This window comes from Myotis myotis, unplaced genomic scaffold (genome assembly GCF_014108235.1).
Source record: "Myotis myotis isolate mMyoMyo1 unplaced genomic scaffold, mMyoMyo1.p scaffold_m19_p_7, whole genome shotgun sequence".
In the NCBI taxonomy this organism is placed as follows: domain Eukaryota; kingdom Metazoa; phylum Chordata; class Mammalia; order Chiroptera; family Vespertilionidae; genus Myotis; species Myotis myotis.
In genome coordinates, this window is record NW_023416379.1 from 31,910,181 (window position 1) to 31,935,655 (window position 25,475).

General features: G+C 36.6%; 1 protein-coding gene and 1 non-coding gene across 12 annotated transcripts in view; one reads left to right on the forward strand and one right to left on the reverse strand.

Annotated features, from left to right (window-relative positions):
* The first annotated feature begins 182 nt into the window (after positions 1–182).
* The window catches only part of STXBP5 (syntaxin binding protein 5), a 154,588-nt gene continuing 129,295 nt past the window's right edge, over positions 183–25,475 (forward strand). For all 11 annotated transcript variants that reach the window (XR_004968790.1, XM_036316933.1, XM_036316935.1 and 8 more), the window contains exons 1-2: positions 183–369; positions 1,613–1,710. Coding sequence is in view for 10 of the 11 variants with exons in the window: in XM_036316933.1 (XP_036172826.1) it covers positions 217–369; positions 1,613–1,710 (251 nt within the window). In the remaining variant the exon portion in view is untranslated. The remainder of the gene's footprint in view (positions 370–1,612; positions 1,711–25,475) is intronic.
* On the reverse strand, positions 10,395–10,522 carry LOC118660901. The gene has a single exon (XR_004969084.1). It is a non-coding gene; the product is annotated as a small nucleolar RNA SNORA11 (small nucleolar RNA).

A 25,475-nucleotide genomic window follows, 5' to 3' on the forward strand; every position in this document is an offset into this window, starting at 1 on the left:
TCGCCGCCAGGGCTCGCGGCGGCCGCGGCTCTCGCGCCATCGCCGTATTTCCTGTTTGGATTCTCTCTTGCTTCTCCGCAGCCGCCTCTTCCCCTCGCACTCACCCCCGCGCCTCCGGCTCCCCCGGGGAAGCTGCCCTCCGCCCGGGCTCGCTCCTCCCGCTCGGGGACGCCCCTGGCCGCCCCTCCCGGGCCGCGGGCCAGCCCCGCCGAGACCATGAGGAAATTCAACATCAGGAAGGTGCTGGACGGCCTGACCGCCGGCTCGTCCTCGGCCTCGCAGCAGCCGCAGCCGCAGCAGCACACGCCGGGGAGCCGGGAGCCCGAGGTCCAGGAGACGCTCCAGTCCGAGCACTTCCAGCTCTGCAAGGTGAGCGGAGCGCGCCGCCCGCGGCCTCGGGGTCGCCTTCGGGGGGCACTGCCGGGGGACAGGGCGCCGGCGATGGTCCTGCCGCGAGGAGAGCCCTCGCGCCTCCTCTAGCAAACATTTGCTGGATGGTCTATTTTGGAGATTTACATCATCTTACACCTTTTCCGTGATATCTACCCCCCCCCCCCCCAAGTCCCAGGCAGCAATCATTCAAGGCTGTTTCCAACCTATGGTACTGATTTTGAATTCCTATTCTTAATCCACAATCCTAATGAAAATTGAGGCATTTTGATGTCATTCACCAACTTTGAAGTTTCCCTTGGAAGCAGTGTCTGATGAACGTTGCTTGTCAAAAAGCCAAAACTGTTCAGCGAGATATTTGCTCATCACTTTTCCCGTAGAATATGGTCGGAGGCTTTAAACATGTGAAATCGCAGGGTCCTCTTAACCTTTAGTTAAAAAGTTAGTAGTGCTGTGATTTTTGCCGATTAATGGCACGGCAGTTGCCGTAGCGGTCGGTAATTCAGAAAGAATGATGCAGCGAATTAATTCAGCAGCTGCTCAGTGAGAAATACAAACTTCTCTTGGTGTTAACATCTGCCTTCCTTATAAATACCGTGCGTTCAAGTGTCAGAGTTCCTTAAAAGTGTGTAGGAACACTTTCTGGCCATATTGCCCTGAAATGATTAAGAATTTAGTAGCAAAATGCACAAGTCTGTATTCTGTTACAATTGCACAATGTTGGGATAGATGTTTGGGAATTGCTTCACGGAATCCTTGACTAGCTTATATGACAGCTTTTCCTTAGAAGTACTTGCATGAGCATCCAAATACTAGTACACTCATGATGAAGTTATCATACTTAAAATAAAACATGAATTGCCTTTTTAAATGAATTTACAGAATTTTTGACCACTGTGAACTTTAATAATTTGGTCTCAGATATGATACTATAGACTGTTAGTAAGACATTTTTTTCAATAGAATATCAGTATTATGGAAAAGCAGAAATTGAAGTGTAATACTGGGGTAGATTTTGTTTGTTTTAGGTTCTATGTGAATAAGTGTTGTTTTTTAGTATACATTTCATAGTGGGTTTTTTTTTTTTTAAGCAGTAATTACTTGTATATGTGCTTTTGCATCAATTATAATTGGTTTTAGATTCTAATGCCTTTATTGACTTTTCTGTTTTAAAATTTTGCTTGCGGCTTTGGTTGGTGTGATGTCACTTGCCCATCCCTAGACTGTTCGCCATGGATTTCCCTATCAACCTTCAGCCCTGGCCTTTGATCCTGTACAGAAGATCCTGGCAGTGGGAACTCAGACTGGTGCTTTAAGGCTGTATCCTTTCACTTAATTTTATTTTTTAAACTTTTATTGTATTCTCCTCAGTTTTGCTGTGTTACCAATCAGTTTTTCTTCCTGTTTAATTCCAAAAAAAATGATCTGGTAGATATTATGTGAAATCATGTGGTGTTGGCTTTTCTCTAGATGATACATATATTCAGGTAATAGGTTGCTGTGATTTTTCTCAGCTCTCAGTTTATAGTAGCTAAACATGTGTCCATCCATATAGAGTCCTAAAGTTTTACTGTTGCAAAGAGATGGAAGTTTCTAAAAGGGACATATATTTACTTATACTACTAGTCTGTTGAATGGAACTTGTTAAAGACTAGGTTTAAAGACAGTAGCACAGGGTACATTTTTGATTGCTTTTCAACAATATTGTGCGTGGTTGATGTTGAACTTACGACCTATTATTCTAACAAATTAGAGTTTAAATTTAAATTTGGCTATTTCTGACTTGTCCATCTAGAAAAATCATTGGAAGACAAATGTCTTCATTTTATGTAACTGATCATAGAAACTTGCTATTTCCAGAAGATTTAGAGCATTTTCTTCACATATGCAAATAGGAACGTATACTCTTTTGATGTTTTCCTTTTGTAGTCTGCATTTGTTATATCTATGTAAAAACTGTTAGGTTAGCAGAATTCTGAAGTATTTGTATAGAGAATTATTTTTCCTGGTTATATATAAACTATAGTAGTAGTTTGGTCATAGCATATTTTTTAAGTACCTACTTAGTCTTTAAGATAAATTTTTTTTAGTTGAACAATACAGAATACCTCTCATTTCCTCTTTTAAGTGATTTAACTTAAAATAAAATTTTGTTTGCTTTTACTATGACATTAAACCATCTTAACCTAAATTCCCTTATTTTAAAAGTTAAATGTAACATTTTTAAAAGAAATGCTGTGTTCGTTCATCTGTAGAATACTTGCTTACTACATATTATTGAAGTAATATGTTGGTAATAAGTAGATAGAAAATCACTAGACATAACTATCATCAAAAACAAACAAACAAACAAGCAAACAAACAAATGGGGGAATGGGAGCTTTACCCCTCACATCTGGCTCTTGATAAGGGGGAGAGGAACTTGCATTTGCTTTTTCCTTATCATTTTTTAAAATCTTCATTTTAAGGAAGTACTATATATGGTATCAGGATATGCCTCAAGTTTCATTTAATATTAGTGTGTAATCTTTAAAGTGATCATAAAAGTTTTTTCAAATGGGCCATTGAACTCTTACTGAGTGAAGTCTACCATTCATAGTAAATATCAGCAATGCACTCATACATCTATTAAAATGGTAAAGTTTGACCAGCCAAGATCCAAATCTGTGAATTTCTAAATTTTTTGTATAAAGGGCTCTCTCAAATATCTGGATAGTTCAATCTAGAATATTTTGGGTTTCGGTTGTCAAGAGATTTTTACTCTTAAACCCAATGATCAATTCCTTCTAGTTTAGGGTTGATGGGAGTATAATTAATTTCTGAAAGTGTGGGTGCTAAGTGTTCAGTAAAAGTCTGTGTAGTGGCAAGAATAGTGCTTTGTTGGATCTAGATGCATTGTTTAGAACTGAAAACAGATTTTTTTTTCCTCAAAAGAATATTGTCACTGGACTAAAAGAAAAAAAAGTTGAATTAAATCAGTTATTTTTAAATTACTTTGCTTTTAAAGGGGTTGAATTTTAACGATTTTGCTAGTGCACTCTCAGTTTTTTCACGGTAAATAAGTTATTTTTTTTAACAGTCAATCTGTTCCATTTTGTAATTTAATATAATTACAAGTGGGTACCACCAGCAAGGCTGAATTTTATAAAACCAAATATTTTTCTTAGACAAGACTTTTGCCCCTAATGAATTTGAGTAATTAGCAAGTTGACACAAGGGAAGATTAAAAATATTAGGCCTACAGCTAATTGCCAAATAAAAGCAAGGATCAAGTGTCCAAAATCATTACTTGTGTATGACTTTTGCTTATACATATTTTTAATAGTAAAATACTGTATGAGTGTAAATAAATCTGTAATTATAGTTTACAATTAGACTATAAATTTTTTTTTAGAACCTGTTTTACTGTAGTTAGAATGAAGTCTGGAAAACTGTTTACCAAATATATTTCTATTTTCCTTTTTTTTTTTTAGATTTATATGTATGGTAAATTGGTTTGTCTACCAGTTATACCACCTAGTCATTTCTTCTGTTAAGTTTATATAGCAAATCAGCTTATAAGCTTTATTTATTATGCTTTGAATTATAGGAAATGACTAAGACCTTTTTATTTTTATCTAATTTCTACGTATGTGTTTTAAGATGTTATTTTCTCTGTTCTTTATTTTCAAAAGTAAACAGGTTAAATTTTAGTTCCTAATTTTACAGCTTTATATTGATACTAGAGGCCCGGTACATGAAATTTGTGCACAGGAGTGGGGGTTGTCCCTCAGCCCGGCCTGCACCTTCTCCAATCCAGGACCTCTTGGGGTTATGTCCGACTGCCTTTCGCAATCCAGGACTGCTTGCTCCTAACCATTCACCTGCCTATCTGCCAGATCGCCCCTAACCCCTATGCCTGCCTGCCTGATCACCCCTAACCACCTCTGCCTGTTTGATTGCCCCTAACCACCTCTGCCTGCCTCCCTGATCGCCCCTAACTTCTGCTCTACCAGTCTGATCGCCCCTAACTGCCTCCTGCCTGCCTGATCACCCCTAACAGCCTCTGCCTCACTCCGCACCCGGTACCCAGGATTCCCTCCTCTGGCTGGTCGCAGACACCCGGGACCCGGGCCGGCTTCGCCCGGGCTGGCTGCAGCCGCAGGGGACCGTGGGCGGGCGGGTTCACCTGGGCCGCAGCCGCAGGCATTGGTGCCCAGGACTGTGGGGCAGTTGGCTTGTCCCTCTCCTGGGCTGCAGGTGCTGGCGCCCAGGACCCCAGGGCAGGCAGCTTGTCCCTCTCCTGGGCAGCAGGTGCAGCCTCTGGTGCCCAGGACCGTGGGGCGGGTGTCTTGTCTCTCTCCCGTGCTGCAGCCCCAGCTGTTGTCGCCCAGGACTGCAGGGCGGGCAGCTTGTGCCTCTCCCAGGCCGCAGCCTGGCTGGTCCCCATTTCTCTCTTGCGAGCTCATTTGTACCTGGCTGGTCCCTATTTCTCTCTCAGTGTTGAGTGTCTGAGCCGTTACAGCGTGAGGGCGTGATGATCATTTGCATATTAGCTCTTATTATATAGGATAATATGCAGACTTATTATAAATCAATTCTGCTGCTCTTGCTCTTTTATATTTTTCTTTATTGAAATTGTGGTTTGTTTTTTTTTAGTTCTGTCTTTATTTTCTCCTCATATTAGACACTGATAGCCTGCAGTATATTTGTATTAAAAGTTATCTTTAGAGAAGAAATGTATTTCTAGATAAAGTCTTTTCTTTACTTGTGGAGCAGAAAGTAGGAGATGTTTTCAGAAGTAGAATTAGGCTATTGGAGTTTTGAAATGTATATCTGATTTGAGTAGAAGAAGGTCTTCCTAAATGTTGGGGGACTAAACTATATTAATCTACCTTGAACCTAAAAAAATAATAACAGATGAAAGTTACATCTGATATCTCATATATTTATAGACAAGAATTAGTGAAAATCTGAATCCTTATAATATCTAATAATGAGACAAGATAAATTTAATGTATTTGCTGCATTAATATATAGCAAATGACTGATGATGTCACTTATAAACATGCTTTATGTTCAAACTTCTTGGCTTCTGGAGAGAATATGTGGTTGGAATGTACTTATTGATAGGAAGCAGGAAAGCATATTTTATATAATACATCATATAGTAGTGATGTGATTTAATTCTCTTTTTGCCATATAGAAATAGATACAGTTTGATTTTTATGAGTAATCTAGAGATCAAAACTATTGGGATAATGGGGAATATAGCCAATATTATTGTAATAACTATGTATGATGTCAGATGTGGCTTTTGGGGTGATCACTTCATAAGTTGTATACCTGAGACTGTATACCTGACATAATATGTCAACTGTAATTGAAAAGTAAAAAAAAAAAATAACTATTGGGATAAAATAATCTAATCATCTATTCTCATATGAATAAGTAAAAGGGTAATAAGGTTCTAGCTGAAGAATGAAAGCATTTCTGGTAATGTTCCTTGGAGTTTGTTTAACAAGCATATATTAATTATAAACATTAGATTATAGATTGTGGTCTGAATTCTGATTCTTGTCACTAAAGAATTATGTGTTCTTGAATTAGTTTTTTATTTTTTTTTCCACTTTTAAAATGAAGGTACAGCTCTAGCCAGTTTGGCTTAGTGGATAGAGCATTGGCCTGTGGACCAAAGGGTCCCGGATTCGATTCTGATCAAGGGCACATACTTTGGTTGCAGGCTCCTCCCCAGCCTGGGCCCTGGTTGGGGCTCCTGCAGGAGTCAACCAATTTATGTGTTTTTCTCACACACAAAAATAAATAAAGTAAAACGAAGGCGCTGTTCATGATTTCTTTAAGAAATAATTCTGTGATTCCAAGTAGCTATATTATATTGGTCTATGTGAATATTCAGAAGAAAAGATTATGTGATTTTTACCTTCAAGAAGTTTCTAGTCCTAACTGTAGGACTAGAACTAGATAAATATAATTGAAGTTAAAGAGTTATTTAGAGGTCTACTGACATTACAGAAAGTTATATTACAGGTAAATTCATTGTATTTGATGACATCTACACACTAACAGATAAGTATTTTGAATGGCAGAGAAGAAAGAATGGGAAAATTATTCTAAGCAAACTGTGTTGGCAAAAGTAGAGAAAAGGGAATTTTCATGGTAATTGAGAGGAGTACTAAAGAGACTCCTTGGAATAGTGATTCTAATTGAGTTGGGGGGAAAAAAAGGAGCCAGTTGGTGGAGAACCTTGAAAGTTAGCATGCATTATCTGAGGTCTTTCAGTGAGGAATCATTGTACTTAAATAAGGAGATGCTGACAGGAAGACAGTATGATTTTTAGGATGATTAATGGGGCAGTGGTGCCAAGGAGGAAAAGAATAGACTAAGTGAAACGTCATATGTAACTATTAACCCATATAGGTAGTAAAATGGATATAAAACAGGGGTAGTTGAATGGGAACTGGAGATGACTCCTTTCTATAACATCATGGAGTAACTAAAGGTGATGATAAAGTTTTGCAAATATATTGAGGCAATTATAAGACAAATGGAAAACTTGGTAAAGAGGGTGCCAGAGTAATGTTTGCAAGTATGTCATCTTTTTTGTCATACTGCCTTTTTGAGAAGGTAACCTAGACTACTTATGTTAGTATGAGAATTTGATAAGCTTTTATATTTTATTTTCTTTTGGGTGCGTCCTGGTGATTTCCTTGATTTTGTTATTGAATCAACTAGTTTAAAGACACTATTAGCTCTTTGGCTCTGTCCATTTATCCTCAGTAAGTGTCTCTCAATAGTGGTCTAGCATTTTGGGCTAGATTATTCTGTGGGTTTGTCCAGCACATTGCAGGCTATGTAGTATCCCTGGCTCCCACCTACTAAATGCCAGGTTTGTCTCAGCTGTCAGTGTAGCACCCCAAACTTCCTCAAAGACTTTCAGGAGCTCCTAGCTGAGAACCTCTGCACTTAGCCCAAGTTCTTCAGTTCAAAAGGAATATAACCCTACCTAGCTCATGAAATAGCATCAGGATTAAATGTAATAATGTGTGTGTGTCACTTGTAAGACCACATAGGGACAGTTTTGGTGAATATTCAATATATGATATTGTTACTAATGGGATTTTTCTGTGGTTTTAATTTTCAGGTCCTTCATTTATATCAGCAAATAATTACTGAGAGGCAATGTTTAGGAAGACTTTATTTTTGTAGCTGATTCAATTTGTGAATAAAAGGTCTTAAAAAGTATTGTTTTTCTCTTAAAGTGTGTCTTAAAAATGGTATCATTCTCAACCACAAGTTTACAAAATTTCTGTTTAGGTGTCATAAAATCATATGTGAAAGTTTGTTACACATAGTAGATGAGAAATAATGATTGTTTAATGATTTTGCAGTTGTAAGATAGCATTAGAATGTGTGAATGTTGCTTATTTTATTTTAGAAAACTAAAATAGGAAAAAGATTTGGAAACATGATTCTTGTTCAAAGTAGTTAAAAGTGAAACAATTAATGTGGCTTGAATTTAGCCCAACTTTTTATCTAGTCTTCTTTCCCACCATCCTTTTTGTTCAGAGAAGAATTCTAGTCATTTGTAATTCTAGCTAGGACTTTGCAGTACTTTTACTTCTCTAGTCTTACTTAGTTCTTCATTTAAGAGGGCTTTGTATAAAAGGAAGAGTAAGTACTGTGTCGCTATAGGTTGTGATTCTTAGCATGGATTACTGCAGCAGGAGGTGAGGGTTAGACACCGTTACTCAAAAAACCACCAGAAGTAATGTCTGTGTGGAAGCAGTTAATTTTGCACTGAATTTATTGTAGAGGGAAACAATGTGTGATAGAATCTGAATGGAATTGAAAAAGTATATGTTAATTATTAGGGAATCAAGTCTGTGCTCGATAAGCCTTTTTGCTTTAAGTAAAATGAGTTTTTATTTCTGCTTAGTATTCTTTTTGGTGTTTTTTTTTTCAGTATAATTTGCTTTTAAAATTATATAACCTAACATTACCATCCTGAAAGAAAAAGATAAAGAGATTGTGGAAGAATTACTTTGACATTAGATGATTTGTGTTCTCGTCTTCAAACTAATTTTGGATAAGTGAAAAATCTCGGGGCTTTTGTTTCCTTTCCTGTAAAATAAAGAAATTGGGATGACTGATTTCCAAGAGTTCTGACATCTCTGATCTTGAATTTCTTTTTCTGAGAAGGATTTGGTATGCTCTGGACCATCTCTGTCTAGAGTAATCTTTTGATTGGTTGTACTGAGTACCTGTTAAAGATGATGAAGTATTGGACTCCTTCCCACTGTGGGTCCCTTTTCTTTGAATCTGTTGACTGCATTCATAGTCCCAAGTCAGGTGCACAAGTGTAAACCTTGGTTTATAAAAGGGAACAGGAAAAAGCATGTGAAAAACACATTTTTTGTTGTTGAAATAGCAGTGCACGTTGAATACTAAGATGGTGGGCTGTTGCATTTTCTTTGCACAGTAGTCCCCCCTTATCCATGGGGGATGCATTCCAAGACCCATAGTGGATGCCTAAAACTGCAGATCGTTCCAGACGATATCTACTATGTTTTTCCTATTCATACATACCTATCATGACATTTAATTTATAAATTGGGTATAGTAAGAGATTAACAATAATAACTAATATTAAAACAGAACAATTATAACAATATACTGTAATAGAAGTTAATGTGAATGTGGTCTTTCAAAATATCTGTACTGTACTTATGTACTTACCCTTCTTTTTATGATAATGTGAAATGATACAGTGCCTAGGTGATGAGATGAAGTGAGGTGAATGATATGGGCATTGTGACCTAAGCAGTAGGTGCAAAATTTTATCACATTCCTCAGAACAGTGCACTATTTAAAATTTATGAATTGATTATTTCTAGAATTTTCTGTTTAATATTTTTGAACCACAGTTGACCATGGGTAATTGAAACCATGGGAAGTGAAGTCATCGATAAGGTTGTACTCCTGTTTAATAGAAAAGGTCTTATTATGACAGGAAACTTGGGACATTTAAAAATACTATTAACCAAAGTTTCCTTTTTTGAGTGTTAATGGTCAGAATATCAAATTAAAATGAAATTACTTACAAATAATACTGGGTTTCTAATCACTTGATTTTACTAATTTTGATGTAAGAGATTTAGTTTTGTAACTATCTTCCTTGAATTGACGGTATGTGATTCCATGCTAAATTTGGTAATTGTATAGTAACTGGAATAGTAGTAACTGGCAATGCATATGTAAATAATTAGTCTATAGGGGTAAGTATCACTAAAAAAAAGATAAAGGCAAATAAAGACAACTAAAGCTTAAGTTCAAGCATTGAAAGTGACACATTGTTTACAAGAAGAAAATTAGTAACCAGAGTGTCAGTGTTGATTTGTTTTGTTATATCTAAATGAGAATTGCCTGTCCTAATCGGCATGTCATTACTATCAGAATGTCAGTGTTTTAGGATTGCAGATTAATGAAATGTATTTGGTTTGACCTAAACAGATGTCTGTCTGTTTAAAAATATAACAAAATGACATAGAGAAAGGAGCATTTTATTATGTACTACCTTTTATATTTGAATGCCTTTTGTTAAGATAGGTTTTAAACATAACCTAGTACTACAGAACTTTTTGGGAAGCAAAACAAAGTGATTCTTGATTTGGTTGAATGGTACTTGATACTTCTCTCTTCCCTTAGTCACATGTGAAATAGGTCATTCTAAGGAGAAGAAATAGTATCTTCCTATTTAATTACTCAAACTTCTTCCTATAAAGATACTCAGGTTTCTATATGATCATTTTGTAAGTTGGTTTGAACCTATTTCTAAGTTTTATTTGCCACAATTAAGACAGTTAGTGACCTTAATATATCATGTTATAATTTGTAACATTTTTGAAGAATTTACTATCAAGAAATTACCCACTTTTGGATTTAGCAGTCCTGTTTGCTTTAATCTATCATTTTCTTGTGTTTCTTTCTTTCTTTTTTTTTTTTTTTTTTTAGGGCGTAATGCTACAGGAAGGCCATAGTATTCTGCCACCCGTGAGGAGTAAGCCCAAGTTGCTGTTGGATGTGTTGTACACAGAGAAGCCGTTCTTCAGGCGCTCTGCTCTCTCCACACCCAAATCATTTTCTTGTGTTTCATTTGAAAGAAAATTTGGCTAATAGTTCTATTTACTGTGTAGCCATTTTTTTTTCTTTTTCTTTTTTCTTTTTCTTTTACTTTTACTTTTACTTTTACTTTTCTTTATGGAGTGCGTAGGGAAGGTAGACTGAGAGAGGTGGTAGGGGAAGAAATTGTTGATGTAGTTTCTCCTCACTACTCAGTGTCCCACAGTGGGCCATGTCTTTAGAGATTTTAAGTCTAGAATACATTTTTCCCTGTTAAAATAATTCTCATCTAAATCCCAGTGCCTTTGTCTTTGTGATACATTTTTATTTGAATTCCATCCCTACTTCTACCCATGTAACTATTTTTTTCTTAATTTAGCTTTTAAAATCTAATATGTTATCATTCTTTATAAATAATATCACACAGATATTAAATAGCTAAAATTAGATCTTTTAGAAATTATAGCTATAATATTGAGTGGTATTTTAAGATGAACCATTAGAAACATTACAATACATGAGAAGATGCAATGTAATTTCAGAATCAACTAGCATCCTCTGCCTTATCAAGAGTCCAGAACCCGGACAGTAGTCAGTGTATAATTACAAAATCAAAACTAATGACTATAGATTCTTAAATGATCAATTAAATATGCCCTCTACTAAAGATCCTATAGAAGAAGGGTGGGTGTGGCCATGCATTTAAAATAATGGAGATCTAAATCTATAGTTCAGTAGTCAGCAACTTTTTCTCTAAAGGCCTAGATAGTATATAGTTTGGCTTTATAGTTTTTGCTGCAACTATTGAACTCTGCCAGTGTACCACAAAAGCAGTCATAGACAATAATATGAAGGAAGGAATGCAGATATTTCAATAAAACTTTATTTATAAATTCAGACAGTGGGCAGGATTTCACTCTCAAGCCTAAATTTGTCAGTCCCTGCTTTAGTTTACCAGTCTGTGTTGCTTTTAAATTATATGTGGAGCCCTTGCTGGTTTGGCTCAGTGGATAGAGCCTCGGCCTGCGGACTGAAAGGTCCCAGGTTGAAGAGTCCCAGGTTCGATTCTAGGCCAGGGCATGTGCCCAGGTTGCAGGCTCGATCCTCAGTGTGGGGTGTACAGGAGGCAGCCGATCAATGATTCTCTCATCATTGATGTTTCTTTCTCTCCCCCTCCCTTCTTTGAAATCAATAAAAATACATATTTTTTTTTTTTTTAAATTATGTGTGGAGAAGAAAGCTTAGAAAGGAATTACTACTGATATATTTTTAGTTTCATAAATTACACTTACATGTTAGTATAAATTTAACACTTCTCATAAATAGAAAAATATTTTAAGATAGAATCAGTAATTTTAATTTTTTTGGTTAATCCTCACTGGAGGATTTTTTTTTTTTCATTGCTTTTACAGAGAGTGGAAGGGAGGGAGAAAGGAGGAGAGAGAGAAACATCGATGTGAGACACAATGACTGGTTGCCTCCTGCTCCAGCCTTGACCGGGGCCTGAGATCGAACCTGCAATCCAGATACTGTCAAGGACCAACTAACCATTGAGCCACACCAGCCAGGGCAGAGTCAGTAATTCTTCATGCCACATAGTGCCGGAAGCCGGTCCATCCTTGCTGCTTGACACAGTCGCTGCAGGAAAGAAACATCTGCACAGCATATGTTTCAAGGGACCTGGCGTATATAGCATACTGTTCTTAATATGTTTGCTCCCCTTAGCGCTGTGTGTTTTAACCAAGGTCACCTCTCCGAGAAAGGTTGTTTCCCCAGGTAGGGATTTTTCCCTGAAGTCAGGGAGGGGATGCCTCTCCTAGAAAGGTTGTTTCCCCAGGTAGGAATTTTTCCCTGAAGTCAGGGAGGGGATGAAACTCCTTAACTAAGTGCCAGGCGGGTAGTTAATCACTACAAACAATCATGCTTAAGCTACATAATCTTTACTCCCTGGAATGGAGATAAGAAACGCCCTAACCTTTGTAATAGAAATTGACAGGATTAAAATCAACTGGGATAAATACGGATGTAACAAGACAATAAACAGCAGAACCTCTCTGCAGATCCAGACCAGAACTTGGCTGGAGATCCTGGCTAGAGATCCTGGCTAGGCTGCTGATCAACTGAACTCCGTCTCCGTGTCATTCCTTCTTCGCCGACTCCATCCACACCTTTGGGGACCCATGGACCTGCTGGGGTTGGACTCCGGCAACATAGTACCACTGTATACCAAGTCAAAATTTCCTAAGTGTTTTTTGATCCTGTGAAAGGCATTATTTTTTTGTGTGAATTCTAATTAGTTTGATAATAAATTTGGTTAATTAGGCATTCTTTGGAAGCAGTTCAGTGATTAATTCTATTGAATTATTCAGTTTGTTTGTGACCTTTACTTCCTAGTTTTAATTAAAAATATATTTGCATTTGTAGATTATTCCTAATATTTTCATTAATATTACATAAAGATATGTTGATCTAGTTAGAATTCACTTTCATCTTTAAAAGTATTTTATTAAAACATTGTGATTTTTTAGATGTTTGCACATGTTGATAAAATAATTCATTTTCATTTGTGAAAGAAATTGACCTGAAAAGTAAATAATATATTTTTTAAAAACACATAAAGCTCCTAGAAACAAATTCAGGCACATGATTACCTTCTATAGAGTCAGATATATTGCATTTCCTCTTTGGAAAGAATGTGTATGGTACTTTAATTGGAAAAAAATTATATCCAGTTTTTGAAAAATTTTTATAGTTGTTCACTGTTTGCATCATTTTCCAGTAGCAATAAATATAGATATAATTTTATTCACTTAGGTAAGGCTAATTTCTGCTTGATTCCATTTCTCCAACTGGTATTAGTCCTTTTAGAAGTTATATAAGATAAATAAATGAAAGATGACATGCTGAGCATATCTCTTTATATTTATTGGTGCTATGATTTTAAAATAAGCATTGTTCTACAATAACTTAGATTCACTGAAAGTAGGGGTGAATATAAAGGTTTTTAAGAATAGCTGATATTTTTCTTATAATCATCTTCACTTAAAAATTAAGATATGCTTAAAAATATGATGTTATTGGCAAAATATGTAGTTTTAGAAATTATATGGTAGTTCTTATTACATACCAAGGTTTTGATTTTTAAATTAGGGATTTTTTTATAGTACTTTCTGCTCATGATTTTCTTTCAGCAAATGCTATCTAGAACTGTGACACTTTTCCTGGTGAGGTTGTCTGTTGAAGAGTGATTAATCCTACCTTTTCTTGAAAGTACATAATCTTTTCTTGTAATAGCAATACCTCTGCTTTTTCACGGCAGTACCCTGCCAAAGGTGACTATAAATCTAGTGGCATCAGCTATTGCAGTACTTCTGCTAAATTGCTTTCCTTTTGTATATTTTTCCTTTTTGTCTTTTGAAAAGGAGAAAAAGTGTTGGAACAGATTTTTTTCATTTATTCAGTCTTTGTACTCTTAATTTTTATAAAGTGTTGTATTTTTCTTTTATAATTCACTTTATCATTCTTGAGAAAAGAGCTTAGCCATTAAGCATCTGAGAGTGGACGCTGGGGTAAAAGATTGTTTTTACTTGATATGTGAGTATGTTCCTTCTTGTATCTTTAACCCAGACCACTGTTGTTTATTACTGTATTTCATAGGTGACTGAGCACGTGGTTTATTTAAAACTATATTTATATATCAAAAGCCATTCTAAAGAATTGCCAGCAATAAATATAATTCATTTTGATCCCTTTAGTCCTAACTCCAAAACTGTAAATAATGTTTTTCAACCACTCTTAATTTGTTTATAAATAATTAAAAAATCCTATTCAAAATAATAGTGGAAGAGGTAACTACAGGCCTGTTTCAACCCCGTTAATATTATAATGATGTATCAGTCTACATGCTGCAATTACTTTTTTGTTTCTATATTCATTTCATATGCAAAGAGAGCAGTTGATTGACCTAATTTTTTAGATACCATTGGGCATTTACTATTGAATGTTAAAAATTGTGTTGCATTAAGGAAATTTTAAATGTTGATGTATGCATCTTTCACGGTTAATTTTAACATTTTGTTAAATTTTTACTGCAGAAATAGTGCATGTTATAATTTTGCTTAAATAGCAGACTGGTAGAATGTTAAAATTGTGAGTCAGCACTAAAAATTAAGTATGTCCACAGCTAGATTCATTTCTTAATATATTAATTTTTAATGGACTTTATTTTTTAGACAGTTTGGGGTTCACAGCACTGTTGAGCAGAAGCTGCAGAGATTTCCCATATATCTTTGTCCCCACTTGTCATAGCCTCTCCTATTATTATCATTTCCCACCAGAGCAGTGCATTTGTTACAATTGATGAAACTACATTGGCAAGTCATATTCATTCAGAGCTCATCATTTACGTTAGGGTTCACTCTTGGTATACATTCTGTGAGTTTTGAAAAATGTATAATAACAGGTATCCACCATTGTAGTATCATACAGTGTAGTTTCATTGTCTTAAAAAACCTCTACTGTTCCACCTATTCCTCCTTAACTCAAAGTAACCACTGATAGTTTTACTGTCTTCATAATTTTGTCTTTTTTACAAAGTCATATAGTTGAAATCATAATAGTGTTTAGCCTTCTCAAATTGACTTCTTTGACATAGTAATATGCATTTAAAAACCTCTGGGTATTTCCATGACTGATAGCTCATTTCTTTTTAGTGCTAAAAAATATTCCGTTGTTTGAATGTCCCACAATTTATTTGTCCATTCACCTACTGAAGGACATGTGGGTTGTTTCCAATTTTTGACATTTATGAAAAATGTGACTATAAACATCTATGTGAAGGTTTTTGTGTGGATATAAGTCTTCAACTCCTTTAGGTAAATTCCAAGTAGTGTTATTACTAGATCAGATTGTAAAAGTATGTTTAGTTTTATTAAAAAAAAAACTGCCAAATTGTCTTCTAAAGTAGCCATACCATTTTGCATTTCATGAGCAATGAACAAGAGTTCCTGTTGCTCCACATCATCAGCAGCATTTGGTGTTGTCAGTTCTGGATTTTGACTATTCTAATAGGTTTGTAGTGGTATCTCCTTGTTTTAATTTGTATTTTCTCAATGACATATGATGTAGAACATTTTTTCATATGCTTATTTGCCATTTGTATATCATCTTTGGTGAGTTGTCTGTTAAGGTCTGTGGCCCATTTTTTAATTTTTTGTTTGTTTTCTCATTGTTGAGTTTTAAGAGTTCTTTGTATATTTTGGATGACAGTCCTTTATTAGATGTGTCTTTTGCAAATATTTTTCAAAGTCTATGGTCTTCTCATTATCTTGGTACTGTGTTTTGCAGAACAGAAGTTTTAAATATTAATGAAGTCCAGCTTATCAATGAATTTTTTCATGGATGGTACCTTTGGTGTAGTATCTAAAAGGTTATCGCCATATTCAAGGTCATTTAGGTTTTCTCCCATGTTATCTTGTAGGAGTTTTAAAGTCTTCTGTTTGACATTTAGGTCTAAGATCCTATTTTGAGATAATTTTTTGAAGAGTGTAAGATCTGTGTCCAGATTCATTTTTGGTGGTAAAGTATGGGTGGAGGGTCAGTGTTCTATTGTCCTATAACTAGGTTTTATTCTTGTAGTGAGCCTGTGAATTTCACAACTGTTTCTCAGTCCTTTCCTATCCCTCCCTCCAGGTGAGTTAGATGGCTAGAGTAGGTTGGAATTGGATATTTTCTTTCCACCAGGTTAGTTAGGTGCTGATAAATCCCTAGCAATTTAGACTGTGATTAGTTTCTCCTGAGGGCAGATCTTGTTAATAACAGAATGCTCTTGTATTTAAAAATGTTTTACTCCTCTCCCTGCTGGAAGAGGAGGGGATTTTTCTCAGATAACACTGAGAACCTGGTGGAGCTCATGCTGTAAAACTCAGTAAAGTGCGGGTCCCCTTGTAGTTTCTAACTTTCAGATTTCTCTTCTTTAAACCTCCAGCAATTCATTAATTTACAGTTTAGATTTTCCTACCCAGGCATTGATTCCTGTAGTGGTATCTGCTGGTTGGTTTATTTTGGTAAGCTATGAGTCTCTGTATTGGCCTGTCTTTGCAATTTGGGGGGGCAATGATTTGCTTTGTGACCTCACTATGGATTAAGAAGATTTGCTGATTTTTAGTTTGTTCAGCTTTTTACTTATTGTTAGGATAGAATGACAACTTCCCAATTTCTAGACCAGAAACTAGAAATCTAATTAATTTTTATGCTGAAAAAATCTTTAAAATGAGACTTAAAAGTTGATGATTGTCAAGTAGGTGAAACTATAGAATAGGGGTACTCAACTATAAAAGTGTAAATAATTGTTAAAGGGTTTGTATTGGAGATACATTCATACGTTATAAAATACAAAATGAAATATTCTTCTCTATGTGAAACTTTGGTAATGACTTAAGATTTTGTTTTGAGCACATTTCTATCAAGTTAATTAGAAGCTAGTTCAGATAGAAGCAGCAAATTATTAGAAGTTTGGAAAATAAAACCTATGATTAAGGAGATTCATGATGATTCTGTTTGAAGAAAGTCTGAGAAATTATTAAATGAATTATATATATATATGTATGTGTATATGTATTATATATATGAATTTTATGGAAGGTAATGCATAATTCATATATATATATGAATTCATATATATATATTTATATATATATAATATATATATATAAATTCATATATATATATATGAATTTTATGGAAGGTAATGCATAATTATTCTTATGCCTATAAGGTTTCCCAGTTTTTTCTCAGCTATGGCTATACATTAGAATAATTCATGGAGCTGAAAAACAAACAAAACATACAAATAATGCCCAATCTTATACTTGGATTTCTTCTAGATATTCTGATTCAGAGAGTCTGGCATGGGGCTTGACAAATCTGTAATTTATTTTTACATTAAATCTTTATGGATGCTAATAATGTAGAACCAGAATTGAGAAATAGCGGGTAATATTCAACAGGCAGGGTCACTATTCTTAGTATGGCAGATGGTAGATAATAAGCATGTTCAATACAATTTGTGCAGAGAGGGTGCCATTTTAAAGTAAATCATAACATCTCGAGAGTTGTAGTACAAGCATAAGGAAATAAGCTTGACACTTTGCTCTGCCATTACCTTTGGAGACAGAGCTGTGAAACTGGTGTTTGAAATACAGTATATGAAGATGGAAAGAAAGAGAAGTTCCAAGTTTGACTTACGGTGTTTCCTTTTCATAGCAGTGTATCTATCACTGGATATGAGAACCGGCAATAAAAAATGACCATGTTGAAGTCTAATTAAGAGGTTGAAAAATCTAGTTTTAAACTTGTAGGTGATCCTCACAACTGACCAGGTGAAAGAAGCAGGTGAGGCATTTCACAGATGAGAAAACTATAGCACAATGCATTTGTCTTAGTTATCACAGGTCATTTTACATATTTCCATTTTTTTTCCTGGTAATCTGCTACTTTAACTATTTTTTTTTAACAGATTGTATTATCTTGAGTAGGATAAATAAGTTGGTTTGATGCTAAAGCCTATCCTCTTTTTATTTTAAGAGTGCTTTTATCAGTATTCCTTTTTATTTCCATTACTTTTTTTATGTAATTATAGTTGGTACATAATATTATATTAGTTTTAGGTATACAGTGTAGTGGTTCACATTTTTATACCTTACAGTGTGATCACTCCACTAATTTGAAAAGATAATGCACCCCTATGTTTGCTGCAGCTTTATTTATAATAGCCAAAATAGGGCAGCAACCTAGGTGTCCATTAATAGATGAATGGATAAGTTTCCACTGTGACATAACAGTATTCTTTGACCACATCATGGTAGTATTTAGATTTTAACTTTGATATTGAAAAATAATCACATTATGGCTAAATCTCCTCAAGACTTAAGCCATCTAAATATATAAAAGCCTAAGTGACCGTTACGACGGAATGACCAGTCGCTATGATGTGCACTGACCACCAAGGAGCAGACGCTCAATGCAGGAGCTGCCCCCAGCCTGCAGGCCCTGATCGCTGATGGGGCCTACTGGCCAACTTCCTGGTCCCTCCCCACAGCCGGCAAGCTCTGATTGCCTGATTGGGGCCGGGTCCCCGAGCTGGGACGGGGAACTGGCGGAGGGTGGTGGCAGATGCAGCCCCTTCTCAGGGGGGCCAAGGGCCAGCTCCCCCCGGCCAGCAGGCCCGGATTGGTCCGCCTGTCACAGTGGCAGTTGGCCCCTCCCCCATGGTGGCGACCCCTCCCCCTAGCCGGCATGTCTTGATCAGGGCAGGGCCCCAGGCTGGGACAGGGAACCCGGGGTGGGTGGTGGCGGATGCGGGCGGTGAGGGAAGGAGGAGGCAGGGAGTTGGGGAACCTGATCGTCCCTCATCTCCGGCCAGGCCTAGGGTCTCCCTCTTCCTCACCCCCCCTGCACAAATTTCATGCACTGGGCCTCTAGTTAAAAATAAAAGTCATTCACGGACCTTTTATTCAGAGTCATAAGCCAGTTCAGAGTAGCAACACCTTGAAGGTTTACTAGGATAGTTAGATGTGAATTACTCTGTTTGCTGAAAGTATAAGAATGTCCTAAAAGAAATGATAACAGAAGTTTTTAGGGTGTTTGATGGATTAAAACTGTGCTCTTGAATTTACTTTTTCTTTTTTTACTGAAGCAGAAAGGACCAATTAATAGTCTTTCTTGGTTATCAGAGTATCTGCTCAAAGAAAGTTACTTTCACAGAATAGTATGTGATTAAATGCTTAATACTATTTTGTAATTTATCAGTTATCTATATTCTCATCTTTAAACTTTGTAGTATATAAATGTATTTTCAGAAACTGCACAGGACTTCAAGTTCTTCAGGTGTTTTCCATTTTGTATGTACGCCAATCTTCCATTTCTAGGTTGAAAAATGGAAGAATATGTCACTTATATAAATATTGGAATAATGTTAATACTTTGCCTTTTTCCTTGTTGACAGGAATTGAACAGATTCCCTGAGAAAATATATAATCTTTTAAAAATATAATAATTTACTAAGTATCTACCAGTCTTCATATTATCCTTCATAAAAGTATAGGTTGTCAAAATATGTGTATAATACACAATGGTAGTGCAACAGTGAAAACTTGCCTAGGAATTATACTTTCAGAACTTACACTGCGGGCGTCCCATTGCTTTCTTCATTTACTATTTTTTTAATTCTACCTTGCTGACAATACAATAGAAATACCAGCAGGATAATAAGTAATAAGAGGAACTATTGCTGTGATTGTAATACCAATCTAACAAATGATTGGAAGGTAAAGTGAACAGGCTAGAAATCTAGATTCATGGAATTGTAAGATATATAATGCACACCAGAGACAATGTAGTCCAGTGTCCTGATAGAGGAAGAACTAGAGCATCTTTCTACTAAGCTGTACATATTACTGGCTTTCTGGAAATTGAGCTAATTATTCCTAAGAAGATATGACAACATAAACATGTTTCTTGGATTTTAAAAAAGCTCATTCATTCATTATAAATATTTACCTAGGGTCTACTATGTGCCAAACACCATTCCAGGCTCTGTGGTTGAGGAGAAGATGCTGTGTTTCTATTACCTGAAACTCATGAAAATCTACTCATGAAAATAGCCTGTATGGAAGGCTTTCCAAAGTAATCATATAATCCAGTTACAGATGACCTCTGTTGAAAGAAAAATAGGAAGTATCAACAGATTCTAATTGACTATATAATAAGCAAGGAGGAAAACAAAAGAACAGCATGGACAGAATAGTGTAAGACAGGCCAATGTCCAAATGAACTAATCATTGTGAAAATAATTGGAAAATGTTTTCTTTCTAAGCTAAATTCTTATCTAAAAAACGAACACGTTTGAGGATATCTGTGCACCTAACTGCTATATTACTTTCATTTTTCTACTGCTAGACCTTAAGACTTTTGAGGATAAGTACTATGATTTATAACCCCAATGCCTATTAAAGTTCTCAGTTAAAAAAATTTATTTTTTTAAAATATTTTTAAAATATATTTTATTGATTTTTTACAGAGAGGAAGAGAGAGGGATTGAGAGTTAGAAACATTAATGATGAGAGAGAATCATCGATCAGCTGCCTCTTGCACACCTCCTACTGGGGATGTGCCCGCAACCAAGGTACATGCCCTTGGCCGGAATCGAGCCTGGGACCTTTCAGTCCACAGGCTGACGCTCTATCCACTGAGCCAAACCGGTTAGGGCAAAAAAATTTAAATGAATCGGTTAAACAAACATGGTTAAAAAATATTATTTTGCTTGCCATTTTTACCTTTTAGGAGCTACAAGAGGGGAAAACATGGAGACAAAGTAGAATCTTTAGTACAAAAAGCTCTGCTTTTTTTCCCTCCCTTTAATTTGCCCATTATTATTGCTACCCAAATCTGTAAAATAATGAAAGACAGCATAGTTGGAAAGAAACCTGTGGTTATGGAGAAGGGAGATACACGGTGAACCATGAGCCTTATCTGAGGTAAGTTGAAAACAAGGTTCACTTATCATGTGGATCTAGAGAGAGGCTCTTGAGTCACTGTAGTAGTACTGATAGCATAAGTCAGTTAGATGAATATAGTAATGTAAAGAAGTAAACCCAGTAACAGTGTTCTAATAGTCTGATTTGTACCGTTACTCTTCACTTTAGAAATTCATTAAAGTGAACTAAATTTGTAAAGATACATGGTTTAAAGATCAAATAATTCAGAAGGGATTATGATGAAAAGTAACAACATGTGCCCTGTTGTGCCCATGCCTTCCCCTGCTCCCAAGAGGGAAGGAACCATTTAACTGTTCCTACTCATGTTGCTGACTCCTGGTCCAGATGGGAGAGGGAATTTGAGGAAAGACAAAACTCTGCCATTGTTTTTGTTTGTTTGTTTTTTAATTCATCAACCTTAGAAAGTACTTGTTGATTTCCTGCCTTGATAAATGAGTATTTGATTCATATCTCTCCTTCGAATATAGTCATGTCACTATTTTTACTTTTTCTCTTGGCTGCTTTTGTAACTTGTAACTTCCAAAAACTATTTTAGTTAGTTCTTTATTTCTTGCTCCATCAACTATGCATACTAGCCTGTCACTTTTCCTTTTCCTTTCTCCTTTCCCACTGTCATGTATATTAATGTAAAATTTTTGTTTGATTTTTCTAAAAATTGAAAATGCATTAGGACTTATTTTTTTCTATTATCGCTCTTTATCATTCCACACCCAAGTAGTATCCTATATGAGTACATTTTCTTCCTTATACAGTTGTCTTCTCTACCCCACTTCCCCCACCCAAACTCACTGGCTGCTTTCATCCCCTGCTTCAATTTCTCAGGCTTCTCAAAGAGAGAGTCACAGTCTCTGGAGCCCTCTTGCTCTCATATACCTGTCCTTCCTCAAATTCCCTCTCCCAGCTGGACCAGGGCTGTTTAGCTGTTTATGTCAGCTGCATTGCTACTCTGGACTTTTCCTTCATCTTTTTCTGGGTTGGATTCATTATTTCTAGATCCTATGTCACTGTTTTTTTTTGTTTTCTCTTTTGATTTATTGCAGTCTTCATGGCTTCCTAAGAAGTGATAAGATGCCTGAAGCCTTGAATGTCTAAAAGTCCTTCTATTTTTAAACTTTTTTAGTGGTTTGATTGAATATACAGTTGTAAATTGAATACTGCTTGACCTCAACTCTGAGGGCATTGCTTTATTCTCTTTGATCATCCTTACTTTGCTGGTGACCTCTAGTTTGTTTTGTTCCTGGTAGTCTGTGGGGTCTTCTTTTTAAGTGTTCATGTAATGAGATTTTAGAATGCTGAATTTTAGCTGTGGGTCTTATTTCATTTATCATTCTGGGTACTTCCATCTGAAGACTCATAGTCTTTTTTTTTTTTAAAAAATCCTATTGTTGAGAGTATTATAGATGTCCCCCATTTTTCACCCCATTGCCCTCCTCCACCCAGTTTCTGCCCTGTCCTAGGTCTTCACCACCCTATAGTCTGTGTCCATTGGTAATGCATATCTATACTAATAAAAGGGCATATGCTAATTAGACTGACATCTTCTGGACATCCTTCTGGACAAAGCCATGGTGGCAGGGGCCGAGGCAGAGGCGCTTAGGGGCGATCAGGCCAGCAAGGGGGAGCAGTTAGGGGGTGATCAGGCTGGCAGGCAGAGGCAGTTAGGGGTGAACAGGTCGGCAGGCAGAAGCGGTTAGGGGCGATCAGGCAGGCAGGGGAGCAGTGAGGGGGCGAACAGGCAGGCAGGCAGGCGAGCGGTTAGGAGCCAATGATCCCGGATTGCGAGAGGGATGTCTGACTGCCGGTTTAGGCCCGGTCCTGCAGGAATTGGGCCTAAATTGGCAGTTAGACATCCCCTGAGGAGTCCTGGATTAGAGAGAGTACAGCCTGGGCTGAGGGACCCCCCACACACACACATGAATTTCGTGCACCGGGCCTCTAGTCTATATAATAAAAGCCCAGCGACCATTACGGCGAAATGACCAGAATGACCAGTCACTATGATGCACACTGAGCACCAGGGGACAGACACTCAATGCAGGAGCTGCCCACTGGTGGTCAGTGTGTTCCCATAGCGGGCGTGCCGCTCAGCTAGAAGCTGGGCTCACTGCTGGCAAGTGCAGCAGCAGTGGCGGGAGCCTCTTCCACCTCCATAGCAACTCTAAGGAGCGGCGAGCCAAGTGGTAAGGAGCGAGCAGGCGGGTGGTAAGGAGCGGCAAGCCAAGCAGTAAGGAGCGAGCAGGTGGGTGGTTAGGAGCGAGGAGTCCCGGATTGCAAGTGGGATGTCTGACTGGGCCTAAACCGGCAGATGGACATCCCCCAAGTGTCTCAGATTGTGACAGGGCACAGGCCAGGCTGAGGGACCCCCTCCTCCTGCACAGATTTTGTGCATCGGGCCTCTAGTATACATGTAAGTTCTTTGGTTAATCTCTTCCCACTCCCTCTCCCCACTTCCCTGTGAGTTTTGTCAGTCAATCTTTTCCATGTTTCTATACCTCTGATTCTGTTTTATGCATCAGTTTATTTTGTTCATTAGATTCCTTGTTCATTTATTTTGATTTTTAGATTCAGTTGTTGATAGATACGTATTTATTGCCATTTTTGTGTTCATATTTTTAATCTTTTTTTTCTCCTCCTTCTCCTGCACCTATTTATCTGTCCTGCATACCTTCTTCTGATTATTCTTGATTGCTAGTTTCATTATCTTATTTTTCCCCCTTAAATATTTGTTTTCTCTGTGTTGTTTACTTAGAGGATCCTGTTTAAATTCAAAGACTTGCATTCAGAGACTTCACTCCTAATCTGTTTTATCCTTGCCTTCTTCAGCTCCTCTTCAGAGGAGGAGATTGTCTGGACAAAAACCATGAGTGTTAGTTGTGTAGGAAATATCTGGCATATGTCGTGGGTCAGATAAATTAATTACTTCAGAGACAAAATTGGCTAGTAGGAATCAGTAGATATCATAGCTCTTGCAGGTTTAGCAGTAGAAAAATTCAGAGTAAAGGTACCTAAGAAAGATTGCACCATTTTTGAAAGAATGCATTATTGGAGTTCAGAATTGGAAAGTAAGATACAATGACAGCAAGAAATATTCAGTGTACCCTTACAATTTTGGCTTTGCCTTGTAATTGATTCATGCATATATAAAAGAACAGACATCAGAATAATAAATGAATATTTCTTCATTTAGCAAATACCTTTGCACAATTGCTCAATGTGTAATCTTTCCTTTTGGATTTTATTTTAATTTCTGATAATTTGTATTCTCATTTAATTGTGAACATGGCCACAATAAATGGGAATAACTTACCAAGCTAAGTTTTATTAGTGTTTGATCATCCTATATAATAAAAGCCTAATATTCAAATCGACTGAACAGCGGAACGACTGGTCGCTATGATGCATACTGACCACCAGGGGGCAGACACTCAACGCAGGAGCTGCCCCCAGCCGGCAGGCCCCAGGCCAGCCATGGCGGGTGCCAGCAGGGTCCCCCCAATTGCCCCGCCGGTTGCCCCACAGATCAGCCCTGATTGCTAGCCAGGCCTAGGGACCCTACATGTGCACGAATTTCATGCACCGAGCCTCTAGTTTTCTAATAAAACTGTTAACTCTCAGTAAAGACAGTATCAGAAAGAATCATATATGCAAGAAACAATAACATAGGTATGAAAGTATATGAAAATTTGCATCTATGATAAACTGTTTTGTAATCTAATATATTCAGAGTTGTTATTTTCTTACATTATGATATATCCATTGTATGGTAATGTTAGTTTTTGTTATAGTAGTGAATTTGAACAACTGTAAACCTACAGTTGCCCTACCCTGTATGTGTAATAACTACCTTTCAGAGTTACTCTCAGGATTAAGTACAATTATGTATTTAAGACAGTGTCTGATACTTAGTAGATATTCAGTAAGTAGTTCTTATAGTAAGAAAATACATCATCTTAGTAGAAATAAAAGACTCTATTAATATTAATGTCATAAAAAAAGTACAGTTTTGTCTGGAATAATGCCATAAATAGAGTAAGAATAAAACTTTTCTTGACCGTCAATGTAACTGAATTTCTGGGTTTTACAGACACTTTTCATTCTCTGAATAAAATGTTGATTGATGCCCATAACATACTGAAGTTTTAAGAATGGTAGGCTATTTCCCAGGAGGCCCATAATAGTACAGTTGTTTGCTTATTCTTTATTTACCAATAATTTTGTGTATTTCCAAATCTGTTTGTGTTAGTATATTTGATATAACCAAGTAATTCACTTTAATACTATATAAGTTAATGAAATATGAATGTAAAATGAGAGTTTCAATATATAAAAATCTCCAATGAATACTTTGGAAAAAAACTTCAAGAAAGTCAGTCACCTAAAATTTCCTGTCTGATGCTATGTGGATAAAAT